General features: G+C 32.5%; 1 protein-coding gene across 1 annotated transcript; it reads right to left on the reverse strand.

Moving 5' to 3' along the window:
- Window positions 1-10,115: 10,115 nt before the first annotated feature.
- LOC132704852 (fork head domain transcription factor slp2-like) lies at window positions 10,116-16,819 on the reverse strand. The gene is made up of 3 exons (XM_060675139.1): window positions 16,482-16,819; window positions 12,950-13,155; window positions 10,116-11,264 (listed from the first exon to the last, which is right to left on the reverse strand). Exons 1-3 carry the CDS (start codon window positions 16,762-16,764, stop codon window positions 10,719-10,721), a joined length of 1,035 nt encoding a protein of 344 aa, XP_060531122.1. The 5' UTR covers window positions 16,765-16,819; the 3' UTR covers window positions 10,116-10,718.
- Between the last annotated feature and the right edge of the window lie 287 nt (window positions 16,820-17,106).

Consider the following 17,106-nt stretch of genomic DNA (forward strand, 5'->3'; position numbering starts at 1 on the left):
TCAAGTACCGAATTCCTACCGGGAAACACGGAGGATGGAACATAATGGCCTGGGGATGTTTTTTTCGATCTGGGATAATGACAATCATTGAAGTACAGGCTAAAATGAAACGATTTCAATACAAAGAGAGATTAGAAAATATAATGCTGCCGTTGGCAGAAGAAGATATGCCATTGCACTGGCGATTACAACGCGAAAATGATCCGAAACACGCAAAAGTTAGTGGAATAATGCTTTAGAGAGAAAACCATAATTGTACTTGAATCGCCATCCGAATTGCCAGATCGGAACTGCTGGAGTGTCCTACATAGGAGTATTCAAATTAATACCAATGTTAAAAATCAACAGGAACTTTTAAGTATCATTCAACCAGAGAGGTCACAAATGCTTGCAGAAATTCTACACAAATCGGTTGATTCTATGCCTACAAGATGCCACACCGCCTTAGAAGCTCAAGGCTATGCTAATATAAGAAAAATAATATTTTTTGTATATAAGTTTTCCGTAGAATAAATAAAATTTCCGTACTTATTTCTAGCTTTTATTTTAAATATTATTAAAATTAAAAAATATAAATCTGGACGAAACAATTATTTGTAAAATGCCCAAATAGGCTAATAATTCAGATACAGATATCGTCACTAAGTTTTCATACTTCTTTCTACCACTGTATATATGTAATTAAACAAAACACCAACAAACTAAACATCTGAAAAGTTTACTAGTCCAATGTTTGCATATTTTGTTATGGAAATGTTTCGGTTCGTGATAATAGTTTTCGCTTTCCTTTGTTCCTTGGATTGGACATAGAAGCACTAACCTCAACAATTAATATAAAATAATTACCCATATACACTCTAGGGAGATATAACATTCCTAATCAACCCGATTAACTAAGAACAATATTAGTGCGTATATCTTCTTTTCATCTGAAGCTGTCACGTTAAAACATCGGCGGTGTACACGAAAATCCGATTAAGTCGTGATTAATTATAGCCGAGGAAACGATATCAGATCATTACAGACCTTAACTTTCTTGTAATAAAGTACGATAAGCTGTTGTACGTTTGACCGGTCGAATACAAGCCACACGTATAACAATTTCGTTTTAAAATTAAAATTAAATATTAATTTTTCGAATCACGAACAAAAGCGTTACGACTGCACCCGACGTCCACCCTGTACGAATCGCTCAGGGATTTGATAGCCCATCGATCTCCGTATTTATTAGCCTTTTTGTGTTAAAAATTTCTGAAACGGGCGTCTATATGTAACCTGCCAGGCATTCGCCAAGCAAAGTAAAAGTATATACGCTGACAGAGTGGAAACCTCATCCATCAAAAACCACACAATTTCAGATTTGTATTTCCGATAAGTGTGTTCCTATACAAACAGTTTCTGACTTAATAAACACGTTAAAAATGTGAAAAACATGCCTAAGAACGAACAAGTTTGTGGGGCGCTTGTATTGTTGCAATAATGAAAATTTTGCTAAAAAATGTTACATAAAAAATGCATTAAAATATTTTTTTTCAGAAAAATTAGGTGGTTTATAATTAAATTAATTAATACAATCATTAGTTACTGCCGTTTTTATTTATAGGTGTCAAGGGCCGCTTCGTCTCGATATTTATTATTAGGGTATATTACATCATGTGCAAAATTTTAAATACAATATAAAAAAATCCAGAGCAGTAGAAGAAATTACAGAATTTTATTTAATTCTATTTTTTAATCAACTTAGATTTGTTCGAAATGCACTTTTACCGTAATTAATTGTGAAAATTATTTTTAAATAACAAATAATAAACAATAAAAAAAATATATATATTTTTAAAGCAACAAATTCGAAAAGAAAACGTTGTTTTCATACTTGATTATATGGTATCACTTTTATACAAATAGATACAAAATTAAAATATAAATATTTAAAATGGTATATAAGTTTATAAAATTATATAAAATTAAGATGTTTATAGTTTTTAAAAGTATTTTAGAGGTATATATGCATATGCTACAACTTTCACAGTCTGATAACAATAATAATAATAATTATTATAAAGTGGTTCGAAGAAAGAAAAGACAATGAAAAAAAAAAGTGACAATATGTATTAAATGACAATACAGTAGTAAATGTAACTTTTTTCAGTCATTCGTTTTTTACGTTTTTATCATACTTGTTGCATAATATATTATTATATTTTAATAAAAATTGGCCTATTAAATAATAAGTGCAATAAAAGAGATTGCGTATTTTATTTTATATTTAAACACTTTTTGTTAGTAACGATTGGCAAACAAGCGAACAAATGAAATATATTGAATATAGTTCACACAAAAAAGATTTTCTCTCAGAAATTGAATAACCAAGAAAATTTTTCATGAGAGTTATTCAATACCATCGTCGAAAGAAAATTTCAATATTTAGGTCATGTGGTAAGAAGTGAGAGATATCATTTACTTCGACTCATAATAGAAGGAAAAGTACAAGGATCAGTAGGAGGACCCCAAAATTCATGGCTAAAAGACTTAAGAAGGTGCTTTTGACTGCTCGTCTGAACAAATCTTTCGTGCTGCAGTTTCCAAAGCTATAATTACGATTTCTATCGCTACCTTCTTGAAGAGACGGCGTGAATAGAAGAAAAAACTTGATATTTGGTATGCATAGTTTAGTCTATATTTTCAGCAGTTAATTTGACTTTTGTTTACTTAAATGATTGTTATTGCTGTATCAACTATTAGTCAATTTGTGTAACATTAGCAACAAAATTACATTTTACTGTAAAGGCCAAATCTCCTCCTGAAAAGTTTAAAATCGACTCAATTCAAAGTAGATTACTAGAACTCGTTATTATGCGTGGAATATCCTTTGCCACTAATTAATAATAAAAAGAATACGCATCAGACGTTATTTTCTAACCTGTATTTTTTGTAACACATTTCCTCTTAAAATTAGCTCCTGCTTTCTTTTATCAAAAATATTAGGAAACACCTTGTATGTATTTCAAATCAGTGTGTGACTTCAAGTAGTGTTCGAAAAAAATCTATTTTGAACAAGGCTACAGCAATATAATCTATTCCCCAAAAGTTATATAAAACTGGTGACTCCACCAAAATATCAGGTAGGTTTGTGCTACAATACACTACACTAAAACGTGTAAAGTCTGTTCATAGATATAAGAAAGCTTTAAGAATGAAATATGGCCGGACAGGTGCGTATTTTGCTTAGAATTTGGGGTTTTGTTAGGAAAGATTCTAAACAATATTTATCTATTTATGTATGTATTTATGTTTAGATCAAAAATAAATTACCAATTATTTTTATTTCTTACTTAAATTACTTAAAATTATTCACATAATATATCAGTATCACTATCGCTATCATTGTTTGTTCTAATTATTATTTGTTCTATCTTATTTGCAATATGGATATACGATTGTTCTGCTTTTTCTATATGTTTAACAGAATTTGCCCAACCCTGTGGAGGGATGTTAAAAACTTCGGTTTCTATAAGTTTGAGGACATTGGAGTTAACACGGGGAAAAACATTGTTACGATTTCAGTTGGTGCCAAACATGTTCAATGGGATTAAATATACAGTAGTAAGGTGGGAAGCCTTAAAACTGTATGAACTAGATTTTTTGCATAATTATCACAGACGTATTCCTTTTGTAGATTCGAGCTTTTTGGTATAATCTTCATGAAAATAAATGTCGTGATTATACACGTAGTTTTGGATTGTTGCTTTTGTGTCACATGAGGAAGGGATTTTAGTCAACTGTCTACTGTGATAACTTGCATTGTCCATTACAATGACGCTATTAGGAGGAATTTTGTGGAACTAGTTTCTTTAACTTTCAAATAAATCAGCGGTGGTGTCTTCATGGTAATCCAGAGAAGAATCTTTAATACAGAGAGAGAAAGTCCATTTGAAAATAGTTATTTTTTTATCTCTTTTTAATGGCGCGTTTGTTTTACACTTATCAGCTGAGTCAACCCAACCCTTTTCCGGGGTATCATAATTGTCGAACCAGATTTCATCCAAGTAAATAATTGGCCTTTGTTCTCTGTAAATCCAATTTTTTTCTAGATATTCCAGTCGCCATTTCCGGATTCTAAAAAATTCCATTAAAACCTGCCTTTTGTCATTTTTTTAAAATCTAAGACCCATGTGTTGAATTCACTTTCATCGCTGAAATGGGATTATCCACAATTTTACCTGAATTTAAATTCCGAAACTTTAGGTAATAATCTTGTTGCTTTGTATGTTAATGACCACCCCTGGATAATCCCATTCAAAAGTAATTGGTTACTTTCTTATATCTATGAACAGACCATACCCTAAACCCAATAGTTGTAGAAAAGTTATAATGTGTATAAAATTATAATATAGGACAAAAACAAAATATTTTTAACACTCCGTCACATACGAACATAATGATGTTTAGATCTTAGAATAACATTTAGTTAAATTTCAGCCTGAGCATTAATTGCTGAATGACGTAGCCCTTAAGATCTGAAAATCAATTGTGGCCAAAGCACGACCAATAAAAAATACGTATCTCTTAAATGATTTTAAAGATCGGTTACCACAATACTGTTCCATCTAACTAAGGACCACTTTGAGCGTCGGAAGAATCGGTTGTCTGCGTCAGAATTGCTCTTAGGAAACAACGAGGCGGTGTCTTTGAACGTCAGTCAATTGTTAAAAGATCCATCTAAATACCGAACCAACTGATCTCCGACTTGAAGGCAGTGTTTTTTCTTCCTTTAGATTTACGGGGCTCGTTTAAAAAGTAGCGCTCAAACGGAACATTTAACAACAATGTAATGGCGAATGAATGTTTTTATTTTTATAAGGTTATTCTCAATCAACTAAACGGTTTGGTCTTTTCAATTAACTGAATGGATTTGTTTATTTGCTATATTAATATTGCAAGCGAATCCAGCCGTTGTCCACCAAATTACCTAGTGAATTAGATAGCTAAATTATTATTATTTTTACACTATTTATTTCTGAATAGGTGTACATAATATTATATAATATAATTCATCGGGATAGTCATAATAATAATAGTAATAATAATATTAATAATAATACTTTATTTTTAACCTAATTACAGAAAATGTGTTAAATAAAATAAAGCAACTTAAAAACGAAAAGTGTTCATAGCAATAATAAATAAACAGTACAACGGAGGTTTGAAGAAAAGAAAACTAATTAATAATCCTTTAGACTCCAGTGAGTCAAATCACTGCTTGGAATTTAGAGTGGTATTAGGATTCTCTCCAGTGGGGACGAAGGGTCTATAGAATTATTAGGAAGTTTATAGAGGGTGGACACAAGAAATTTTATGTCAAACAGTTGCAGTCATATAGTTGATAAAATTGTCTTGAATCATAATATCCAATTTAACATAACTTATAGTCGAAATATCCGAAGAATTTACGTTGCTCACTTTCCAAACTAGAAGTGTGATTTTGGTGGACCTGTGTCCATATTATAGATGAATTTGCCAATTTACTGTTTACCTTGTGTAAAGAAGATAAAGTTGAACAAATGTTGAAAGAACTTCGTACACCGTAGTCCAGTTAATCGGATACATTTTTCATAGATATTTGCTCAATGAGAATAAAGTTAGTGTCAAACACCCACATCTCTAAGGCACACCGTTGGGTATACAGTCGAACATGGGACTCTTATTTCGATTAATAGAAATATTGCCTACCAAAGGTAATATGAAACAATTCGGCTGATGAATTGAGTGTTTGACCAACTGGAAGCAGCATTAGGGCGAAATTATCTATTTGATAACGAGAAAAAATTAAAGTGTTCTCGAGAAGGGTTATAGTTATGAACTTTTATTATAAAATGTTATTTTGGTATAAACCCTTTTAGTAAGTGAAAAACTAATTTTTTGAAAACTATTGCTCTTTGTTTCAATTCTACCTCCACTATTCGCTTGTCAAGTGTTGCTCACTAGCAATGCCAAAAGCATAAACAGAATCTTCGGTAAACAGGTCCTAATCCACCGATTACGGCAGATTTCTCTTTAATTCAATTAAATTATAAAAGGGCACGCATATTTATTAGCGAAAAGGGTACATTTGCCTAATTATATTATAAAATTTGTATACTTAACATTATTTCTTATCAATTAATATAATTAATATACTTTACTAATTTACTATTGGTGATTTTTTAATTAGAGAAAATTGAGAGGGTAATGTTGTACAGGACACCTATTTTTTTCTGCTAGTATGCAGTTTTTCTTTACAAAATTAGCATGAAATTCTAAGCTAACAGGACAATGACATATATCATGTTTCAACAAATATATAAAAACTGAGATAGTTACAAATAAATATGGAATTGTTTAGAAACCGACAATGAAAAATTAAATGACGTAATAAAGTCACAATAATTTTACAAAAAGAATGTATCACTAACGGGTTGTCCAATCTTTTCGACTCACTCTGTGTATAAAATACTAAATCAAATCAACAATAAGTTGATTCTCATAGCAACGAATTTGTTTCTATTATAAAGAATTGGATTTCCATTTTATAGCAAAAAATAAATCTACAAACTTCTTTCTGTTAAAATGAATGTTTACATTTTTGGCCATTGATTTCAAAAATTTAGCGTCTTGATAAAAAAATGCTTTTTTTTTAACTTTTTCCATTCTTTTTTTTTTCTATTTTCCTTTTTTTTCGGATTCTGCATATAAGCAGGCTGTATTTCTATTTTTTTTTTGTTGGATTATTTTAAGGAAAAATCAATCCAAATCTTGCAATTCCCGTAAGCATGTTAAGAGTTTTTCTTTGAAACCATTTTCCCATTAATAACTAAGAAAAAGCTCATAGCTAAACTCTATAGGAAATTTTATTTCCATAGGAATCGACGCAAATTGCAACACTGAAAGTTTGCAAAAGTATAATTTATCGCGGATAGCAATAGGAATAACTTAGAAGCACTCACACAAGCGTTTTCCTAATTAATCCATTCCCTTAATTATTTATTGTCTAACTTTCTATTATCTATTAATTATCTAACACATTAGTACTTTGGAGTAAAAAGCGCTATCAGAATTTCAATCAAAATAATTTAATTTGCAAAAAAGTAAAGTATCACCGGTTCTAGTTTAATCCAGGAAAAAGTAATTGGTTATTTCAATTATTGCAAAATTGCAAAATATTGCAAAACCTAAAAAAAATTGATTTCAGATTCCTTTTTTTGCCTTTGAATAGGTAACCTTTTGGCCGTTTAATTAATATTTTTAAGATGCAAGTTAATTTTTCGTTGAAACTTAAGGAATATGATATCAAAGCTCCCGTGTATCGAAATAAAGCCGTCATTTTTCTTTTATAAACTAACCGGCCGACCGTAGCAGATGTTATCTGCGGTGTGGTGCCCAAAAATGTCAATCGTTCGGGCAATTTGACGGATCGGTTTGAGCTCGGTCCTTTTACGCGGTCTTATGGCGTCTACGCCATAAAAGAATAAGAATTTGAGGGTATTAGGTAAACAATTCAAAGTTCGTTGAATAAAACGAGCGCGCAACTTCAATTTCTTTAATTCGCTAATAGGCACACAAAAATATTAAAAATAATTCTAGTTTTGCTAAAAGGCTGCTCGCTATAAATACATAAATAATTATTTATTTACATCACAAATTTTGCCTACTCTACCCGTTTCTGAAGTAGTCTATATAGAGGTGATCATTTTTGGCCGTTGTCTCTAGTAAAATATTTTCGGTTTAAGTTTTTTTTATAATAGGTATATCCGAAAGTATATGTTTTACAAATGTTAATCCAAAAAATGCTTTCTATCTCGGAAAATATCTACCACTGCCCCTCAAGAACTATTATGCCTTTCTATTAGAGATGCTTTCACAATTATCATTACACATTATGACGTTGCATCGGAGGTAAAAGAATTAAGCCAAAGGTTTCGATTGCATTCGAGTGACGAAATGTACTCATGCACACGTCCATGACATATATGTACTAAATACTAAATTAATGCCTTTTCCATTGTCTAACAGTGAGCGTAATAATTGGTGCAAATTTTAATTCGGAAAAAAGTGACTTTGCTGAAGTCGGCTATTATTTGCGAGACAAGAATGACGGCCGATTGGGTGAGTTCAAATTGTTTAATTGCTTGAGAACGCGCACGGTCGAGATTCATTTTTTGTAATTTATTATCCTTTTAAACATCTAAAGAGAAAACACATGATTTGCTAGAACTCAAACATTTTGTTGAATCGATTCAGGCTATTTTTGGGAGGCGAATCAACTGAAATGTTATTGTTAGACAGCTTCGTTCATCCGTTCTATTAGTTCACTTAAAATAATGAAGCCAAAGGCGGTTAGCGGTACGATTTTGAAAATATTTTGAATCAAATCTCAAAATGTCAGAATTGTTTTTATAATGACGGAAACTTTTAGCAAAACCCTAGATACAGTGAAATTGAAAACATATGGGTTTAGCATTAAGTTAGTTATTATGAAAGGCATGCAAAAATTATCAAAGGATTATTATGTTATGAGACTGTGCTGCCACAAAACATATGATTTATTTTTGAAATAGTTAAAGATTTGTTGCAGATTTTTATCAAAATTAAAACTTAAAAAAAATTGTATGCTGGCGATTTTAAATAAATATTGCTCTGAAGACAGTTTGTTTGCTCTGGGCAGAAAAAAAATCCTTTTAATCCTTTAAAACGAAATATTCGTCACCTATAGTCAAGCAGGGTGTATGCATGGTTAGGAACCATGGAAGACACCCTGTATGTATATCGTTGTTTGAGTGAAACAACAAATCTCCGATGGAATAAAGCATATATTGTACTCGTGGTTAAGACGAAAGATAATTTCATATGTCTCCCCAAATAAGTAGATCGTTTTATCCCATACAAACCCATATCATACCTAGGTAAAATTAGTCCTTAGCCAATCATTTCGCTTTTTGATTGGTTGTCCAAATATTTTGGAAATTATTCAGCGATAGAATTCTGGTACTTACCGGTCAATCACAGCATAATCGTAACTTCTGCGGTCGTCATTTAACTGGTAGTGGTCAGCACTTTATTCAGTGATTATTCAGTAATACTGAGTATAATAATAATAAAAATAAAATTTGAGTACCCATACTTCTTCCATTTGATCTTTAATTAGTACACACAAAATATATTTTTTAAGAAACTTCCACAGGCCACTGTAATACTATTTACAAATCTTCTGGATTCCTTCTGGGTCGGTTGTTTATAAATCGAACTTGCTGACGTTTTGCCAATCATCCTGTTGGCTTCTTCAGACCTCAGCTGATTTATAAAGAACCGATGGAGGAGGAATCCAGAAGATTTGTAAATAGTACAAAATAATTTTAATTAATTTCCAGTGGTCCTAAGATGCTAATTAAAAGATTTGCGTAACATTAATTACTTTTGGGCTAGCGCTTTTAAATATTTATTGCACTTATACTGATTACAATCGTGAAAAAAACACTTTATTCGACCAAAAATAAAAAATATAATTTTTGACAGACTCTTTCCAATCTTTTCTCGTATCTCATAATCTTATTACATTTTCAGACAAGTGCTATATAACACAGAAGTTGGGTTGTAGCTACCCGACTGTAAATCGGTTCGTAAGCACTTTTGAGCTTAAACATAGCTGAAGTAAAATTTAAATTGAACCATCACGAGAACAATCTAATTCGATGTCATAATAAATTATAAAAAAAAATCAAATTATTTAAGATTTCGACCCCTGATGGTAGTTCTGAAAAAGAAACTATGATTTCATATTTCAAATGCATACGATTTTTTAAAATTGCCAATTTTTCAATTTTACTTACTTACTTTTTTAAGTGGCAGATAACTACTTAAAGAACCACTTTCTTGGATTAATAATAGGTTTTTCTTCCATTTTCAAGCAGATTCCAGTCAAAATCGGCTTCTCCGACATATATCGTACCTAATACCACATCAGAACTGCAAATATCAGCTTAAACAATCATTTTTTGATACAAACAGTTACATATTCATGTCAATATCTTTCAAATACTAGTCAAAATTGGCGTTTTTAAGCATTATAGTAACGAAAACCTTAATAAACCATTAGATTTCGACGTAAAACTCCCTTTCTGAGTCAAATAGTTGCCGATTTCGATCTCTTTTTCGCCTCTTATTGCACGGAAATCCAACTGAGAAATGCAGATATGTACTGAAAACCCCTCCTTTTGCGACAAATAATTGGTTTTCGCGCTTGACTTATAGCAGATTATAGCCAAAACATTAACTTTCATTTTTAAAATTGACAATTTTTTAATTTTACTTCGTGGCTGACACATGTGCTTATAGAAATATGATTATATTATTTTTTTAAGTGGCAAAGAGTAGTACAGAAACAACCGGCATCTCAATAATAACGGAGTGCCTCATAAAAACACATCTCAAATGGGACACATACGTTTTCGTTGTACCGTAGCGGTCCAAATCTAGATCTTTTTGCGTATTTGATACGAGAGAAACTTTTACTCGAGTAACGTAACAAATCCAAAAGTTCAATCGATTGGTAATAAATAACTTTAATCATATCGGACTTGTATGTACACGAATATCTACTAGCCACATCTTTTTGTACATTATTAACAAAATATTTACAGCGTCCAACTACGTATTTACTTCAGCCACTCGTTTCTATCCCCTAGTTAATTGTTCCTAGTTATCACCGTCACTGGCTTCAGAAGGCCCTCGCCAACCGGTGGTGGCGGAGGTCCGGAATCCGTTGGCGAAGAACACGCTGGATTTTGCTGACTCAAATTCATGAAGGGCAACTGCAAAGGGTATTGCAAAGGACTTCCTAACCTCAAATTATTGTACATTTGCAATAAGGCGGTGGGCGGCCTAAAGAACGGCGGCATGTTGCTTAAGTCAGGCGCCGACGCGCTTAGCACTTTGTCCAAAGGAAACATCGGTTGACCCGGCAACGCCGTTCGTGGTAGCGAATGCAAATACGGATTGTATCTCGAATAAGCGGCCAGAAGGGCAGGCGTCGGAGGGTAAAAGGGTGGATAACAAGGTTGCAGAGGAGAGTAGACCGACAGTGATCGTTTGAACGCTGCCAGACGACTTCTGGAAGCGGCCGTAGATCTTCGCCTCAGTTTGCCCGTAGTGCCCCCAATGAATACGTCTTCGGCAGATGGGTCTAGCATCCAGTAGTTACCTTTGCCAGGGTCATCGTAATGCCTAGGTACCTGTAAATGCAAATATTCCAACTGAAAAAACATTTAATGTCATCATCGTTGACAACAAATTTTAAGTATAAAAAACCCCCCAAACCAACGCTAAGGAAATATTTCATCAAGGATTTAGATATTGATTATTAAAAACGTTAAACACTAGCGCTTGAACGAAAAAACAAAAAAAAATATCAATCGGATGAAGTTGTGCCTTGCACCATTACCATAACCAAAATTAACCCACGTCACAATTAAGAAAACACGATATGAGATTTTTTATTTATTGTAGAATATCGGTTGCTTCTTTTTGATGAACTTTTACATGTTAAGGAAAATTACAATCTAAAATTAAGCACAAATTTCGACAAGCTATTTTACCTGAAGAGCGACCAGGTAAGAACCAAAATTTACCACGTTTTCAAACATGTATTTAGAATAAATGATCGGTCAAGTTAAGCAAATATGTAGCAGATTTATTATGACTTATATGACTGAAAAGTATTGAGGAATTTGGACCCTGATTCTTTAGCAATTGGGTAGACCTCGCTGTCCTGTCTCTATCTCTGAAACGTAGCATCACTTGGGAGGAGAGCCGAGAGAGGCACTTTCAAAGAAAGAGATGATTCTATAAATATCTGCATTTGCAGTGTTAGCTTGATCATTTATTGAAGTAATTTCTTCTAATTGAAAAACTAAATAGTAGTACATGAGATAGTAGCTTTGAGATAGTCAGGATATGGTAGGTTAATGTTGTGTATATGGGTTCGAAATTCGTTTAGTAGGCCTCGGAGCTGTCCATTTGTCTCTGGTATCCAGTGTCGTTGGGAGAGCAGAGAGATAAACTTTTAACAGAAGATATGGTTCTATAGGTGACTGTATTTGAAGGTCTAGTTTAGCCTCGGAGATATCCAGTTATTTCTGGAAGAGATGGTTCTCAATTTGCAGGTCGGTTAATTGAAGTGTTTTCTTGTAAACTAAATAGTGCTTTTATAACTTAAATGTATTAAGTTAGAAACTGATTCTCCAGAATTCAGAATTGATTTGGTAGGCCTTACAGTTGTCCAGTTGTCTTGTGAGAGTAGCACTTTCAAAGTAAGAAATGTACACTGTGCTCGTAGTTGAAGTAGATGGAGGTGCCATCTTCTAATTGGAAAAACGTATGCTCGATGACAAGTTTTCATCTGGAGGTCCAGCAGAAATTTGGAGCTTTCAAAAATGATGAAAGTGGTCCAAGAAGAGCAGCAAAACTGGCCTTTTCTGTATGAAACAATGTTGTAGGATTTGTTAAATTTTTTGTATAGAAATATATAATATCGTTAGAATTACTATTTTCATCTCGTTTTTCTAATTTAGTCTTTTTTAAAAACATTGCCGTAATACTCGTGAGAAAAGTCATATAATTCAATAATTCGCTACATTTCAATATTTTTCTTTATTTATTAGGTGTTCCACATATCCTATTGAAAACTCTGCATGTACATGCTCACATTTCAAGAACCATTGCGTAATCACTAAATAAATAAATAAATCGCAGTCAAAATAAAGAAATGCGTGCTAATTTGAATTTGTCTATGGTTGCCGAAGTGAATATTCGCAACTGTTGTGATTTCGCCACATTGGTTTGGGAGATCCTTAACGAAGCAATAGAATACGAAGACATGTTTGAAAATGAAGACGTATTTGTATGTATGATATTTTACCTTAACAAAGCATTTGTTGAGACTGAGGTTGTGCCTAATCGAATTTTGCCAACCCTGCTTATTTTCCCTATAGTACGGAAAATTTCTCATAATATATTCGTAGATTCCGTTCAATGTTAGTCGTTTCTCGGGACTATTCCGTATCGCCATCATAATAAGGGCATTATAGCTGTAAGGGGGTTTGTCATTGGGCTTTTTTTCCTTCTCTAAAAACAAAAAATATAAACGGTTAAACGTCTAGTTATTCTTAAAAAAAGTAGCAGATATTAAAATTTTACATAAACCATTTGGCAATATTTTTTAGAAAATGTATTTTGTGGGTATGTTGCCTTCGCGAATTTTTAGTTTTAGCCAGAAATACGAATTTCCTAGCTAACGATTATTACAAACAACATTTTGTTTCATTTTTAAATATATTGGTGGTTAATAGGATTGCGTAATATATATTTTTAAATTTTTAGTCATTATGTGATAACGAATTCTTTGACAAAGCGAAAACAATGCGCAATAAGAACTAGACACTTAAAGTGCCTGGGATAAGGCGATAACTTAACAACTGAACAATGACAGAGCATAGTCCATCGAACACATTCTATGAATGCCGTGTGACATAACCATGACAAACGTCAAAATACCATGAACGCTTTAAATATACCGTACACATCCGATAACTGCCAACCCGTGACTAAAGTACCGGAATGCTCGAAGTGGTAGGCGACAGTATTCAATAAAGCTGACGTTTAGAACATAATTGGATATTTGTTAAAATAAATAATATTGATAAATATACGTACGCCTTACGTTTATTTAAAATGGTCCATCATAAGCTTTTCAGATGTATACATATTGATTTATCTAATCCGGAAGATACAAGAAAGTTTGATCAACACGGAATGAAAGGAAGGGTTCTTTAAACAATAATCGGAGAGTAATTTTGGATAAACGGCTGAAGAAATGCCAGGATACGCAATAATTACATCAAGTGAGTAGAACTTATCAAAAGTTTTTCTTTCTTTTATTATTAATTTGTTGAATGAGTTTCGAAATACTAAGCTGTAAACTCAAACAGACAATTGTTGTCAATGGTAAAAAGATTGCAAAAACTTTAACGAAGAACCACGTTAAAAGAGATATTTCAAATCCTAAATCTCATCAAATATGCGCATTGAATTCCTCATTTGTGTTTGTTTCACAAATAATAATAACGTTTAGTTAATTTTTATCTTACAATAATTATAATACAATTTCCTATACATACTAGAGCAAGAATAAATGCATCGAAATCATAAAAGCATGGTCGTGCTTGTTACCTTGAAACCAAAAAAAAGTGAAGAACAGAATATTAACCACAATATTATTATCTAACATACTTTAGATTAATTAACCGAAATTTATGGAAGGATTTTTCAGTTTGAATATTTAGTGGTAAAAGATTAAATATTTTTAGTGCACAATATTCCGCTGAGCTCTGGGATGAATTTGAGAGAAAGCTATACTTACTTTACGTTCCCTATTCATCTTCATTTTACCCATTTAGATGTTATTGGTTTGCTGGAGAAGCAAGTCTGTGGGGTAAGCTTTTACTTTGTCACAGATAAGGAAACAATTTTTGAAAGTTGCTTAGAACTTTTGGTCATAATCACATTTAAACACTCCACCTCAACTAATAATCCTATACAAAAGGAGTGATGGTACTAGATACAGTTAAGAATTTCTTAAAGTAACCAAATGTTGGTAATAATCCATGTTTTTTATTTACATTTTTTATTTGTAAATCTCATTTTATTAATTATTCTCAGGTATTTAATAGACGTTTCTTCCGGGATTTCTTAATTGTTGTTTGACAAATAGTTACGATAAATTGCAAGAGGTAATTTTATCGTAATTCAAAGAGAGTTTATTTATATTGAACCAAAAATGTATTATTTGGAAGTCATGTTAAAAATCACATTTGACATTTTTCGCACCGCGTTATTATATGAATGTCTTTTATTATAGAAGAATAAACTAAGTTGATTTAGCGAACTTTAATATACGAAAAATTTCAAGACAAACCAGAAACTTCACAATAAATACGGCAAAATACTAAATTTATACGTAATCGTCGAAAACCACACTGGCAGAATTTTTAATAATATAAGAGAAAACATTAAACAAATAAATTTTTTATGAATAAACAGTCACAAATCACAGAAGCACTAAATGCGTACGTGATGTTCACAAAATTACACATTCATATTCAAGTTACAAGGACTTTTGAAAGTCACATAATGAGTTTAAAAAGTTGGTAAGACATTTTGGCTGTATTAATAGGGTGTTAAAAGTTTGCCTATCTATATCCAAGCTGGACTTTTCTATTTTTCGAATTCTTTCATCGTACAACCTAGAAGAAGAGTATTTGCGTGTCTTTTGACATGTGTTATTAAAGACGTGGTCGGATGTGGATTTGTTTGTTTCTAGAATCTTTAAATAAGTTCTATCCACAAAATCTTTCAGATAGCCACTTCTGATATTTCTAGGATTTTCGGATATATTACCCAGTCAAATTTGTGTGAACTTTTTCGTGCTGCTTTGCAAAAATGTACCCAAAAATGAATAGTTACTAAAGTTCCTCGGTCACTCATTTAAAACGAACTAGTGATAAATTTTATACATTTATAATATACAATTATAATGGCATGTATTTAGTGTTTTCTATGTCTACGGTTAATTTATATATTTGAATATATTTTCACGAGATTTTGATATCTCATTCTATCAAATCATTTACGTCTTTATAGTATTCTGATTCTTCTAGTTTTGAAGCAAATATGTCAGGTACGGCAATATTTAGGCCAAAACACTAAAAAATAAAATTGCGAATGTTTAAGATTTAACTACGGAGATGTTTTTCATGGACCCTGTCGGTTCTTCAGACATACGGAGAATTCAGGTAGTGCAAAATTCATGTCCAAAACTCATTTGTGGGATCGGACGAAGACAACATCTTTCTCAAAAATTATGTAAGTAAAAGCAAGTGGTTGAATATGAAATGGAGAAAAATCCACCATGCAAACATGTATGTTTCATTAAATCACATTAAACAAAAAGCCGATTCATCTGTATAACAAGATTTTGCCTCGTAATAACCGCCAATTAGGATACCTCCATAGGTTCGGAATTCATAATTATTATATTTTTCTATTAATATATTCTATTATGTAAGATATTAGAATTTTAATAAATAGTTTATATTTTCTCCGCTTAAGATGAAAAACAGGATCCTCGGCGTTTTTCTGGAAATTATTCTATTTTTTAGTTTAGTTAGTAAAAAAAATGTAATTTGTTGAATTGTGCTGGAAAATAAAGACCTATTTATTTATTATTTATTTATTTAAAAATGAAAACATAGTTGAGTTAGTGTAGTATGGGGCACTGTTTTTATTTCGTGTCTTTGTTTTTTTTTTTGTAAATATTTAAATAAATTTAATTTAAATATCTATCTTTCTACATATAAGTACCGCAATATCAAACGTATTTTAAAGTACCGTACCTCCGTCTGACACCTTCTCGTCTTCGTCGTTCGCTTTGCCGGAACAATCCAGTGGCGGGGTGGTACCGGTAACGTCCAAATCAGATTCGCACTCACTTGCGTCGCCGTCTTCCGACGAAACTTCCGGTTTGCTCGCGTTTCCGTCCACGTCCGGCGTGGTACTACACGTGTCTAGCGCGGTTTCCGGCAAGATCGAATTAATCGTGAACGATTTCAGCGGCGTATTCGACATCGTTATCACTGCAGCGACGGCGGGATGCGACGAGCCTTGCGGAACAACCATATTTACATCGTTACCGCCGGTATGTTTCTTTTAACGTACGTCGTATTATACTAAAACGCCGTCCCATAGGTAGGTATATCGCGGCTCAAGAGTCTTATATAACGTCAGAGATACGCCTATTTGTAAGTTGACGGCCAATCCGGTGCCGTTCCGAAGTGGCGATAGACCGTCCCTCTGTTTGTTTGCCGACACATATTGGGTGGAGTCTGAAGATGGCATAAGAGATATTGTCTGATATGCCTCTTTGTGGATAATGTCGCCGATGTACTCCGGCATGAATTTTTAACGGCGTTTGTTGCGCGATCTACGCAATTTACTGAAAAAAAAATGATGAAATTACGG

Source organism: Cylas formicarius, unplaced genomic scaffold (assembly GCF_029955315.1).
Source record: "Cylas formicarius isolate icCylForm1 unplaced genomic scaffold, icCylForm1.1 PGA_scaffold_7__23_contigs__length_41026272, whole genome shotgun sequence".
Classification (NCBI taxonomy): Eukaryota; Metazoa; Arthropoda; class Insecta; order Coleoptera; family Brentidae; genus Cylas; species Cylas formicarius.

Bases quoted from the DNA above. Each gene is read 5' to 3' on its own strand.
- LOC132704852 (XM_060675139.1), bottom strand. From the start codon at position 16,764: ATGGTTGTTCCGCAAGGCTCGTCGCATCCCGCCGTCGCTGCAGTGATA. The intron at 13,156-16,481 runs GTACGGTACTTT...TTTTGTTTTTAG, and splicing joins CGAGAAGGTGTCAGACGGAG to AGAAGGAAAAAAAGCCCAAT. The intron at 11,265-12,949 runs GTAAAATATCAT...TTGCATTTACAG, and splicing joins TCAACAAATGCTTTGTTAAG to GTACCTAGGCATTACGATGA.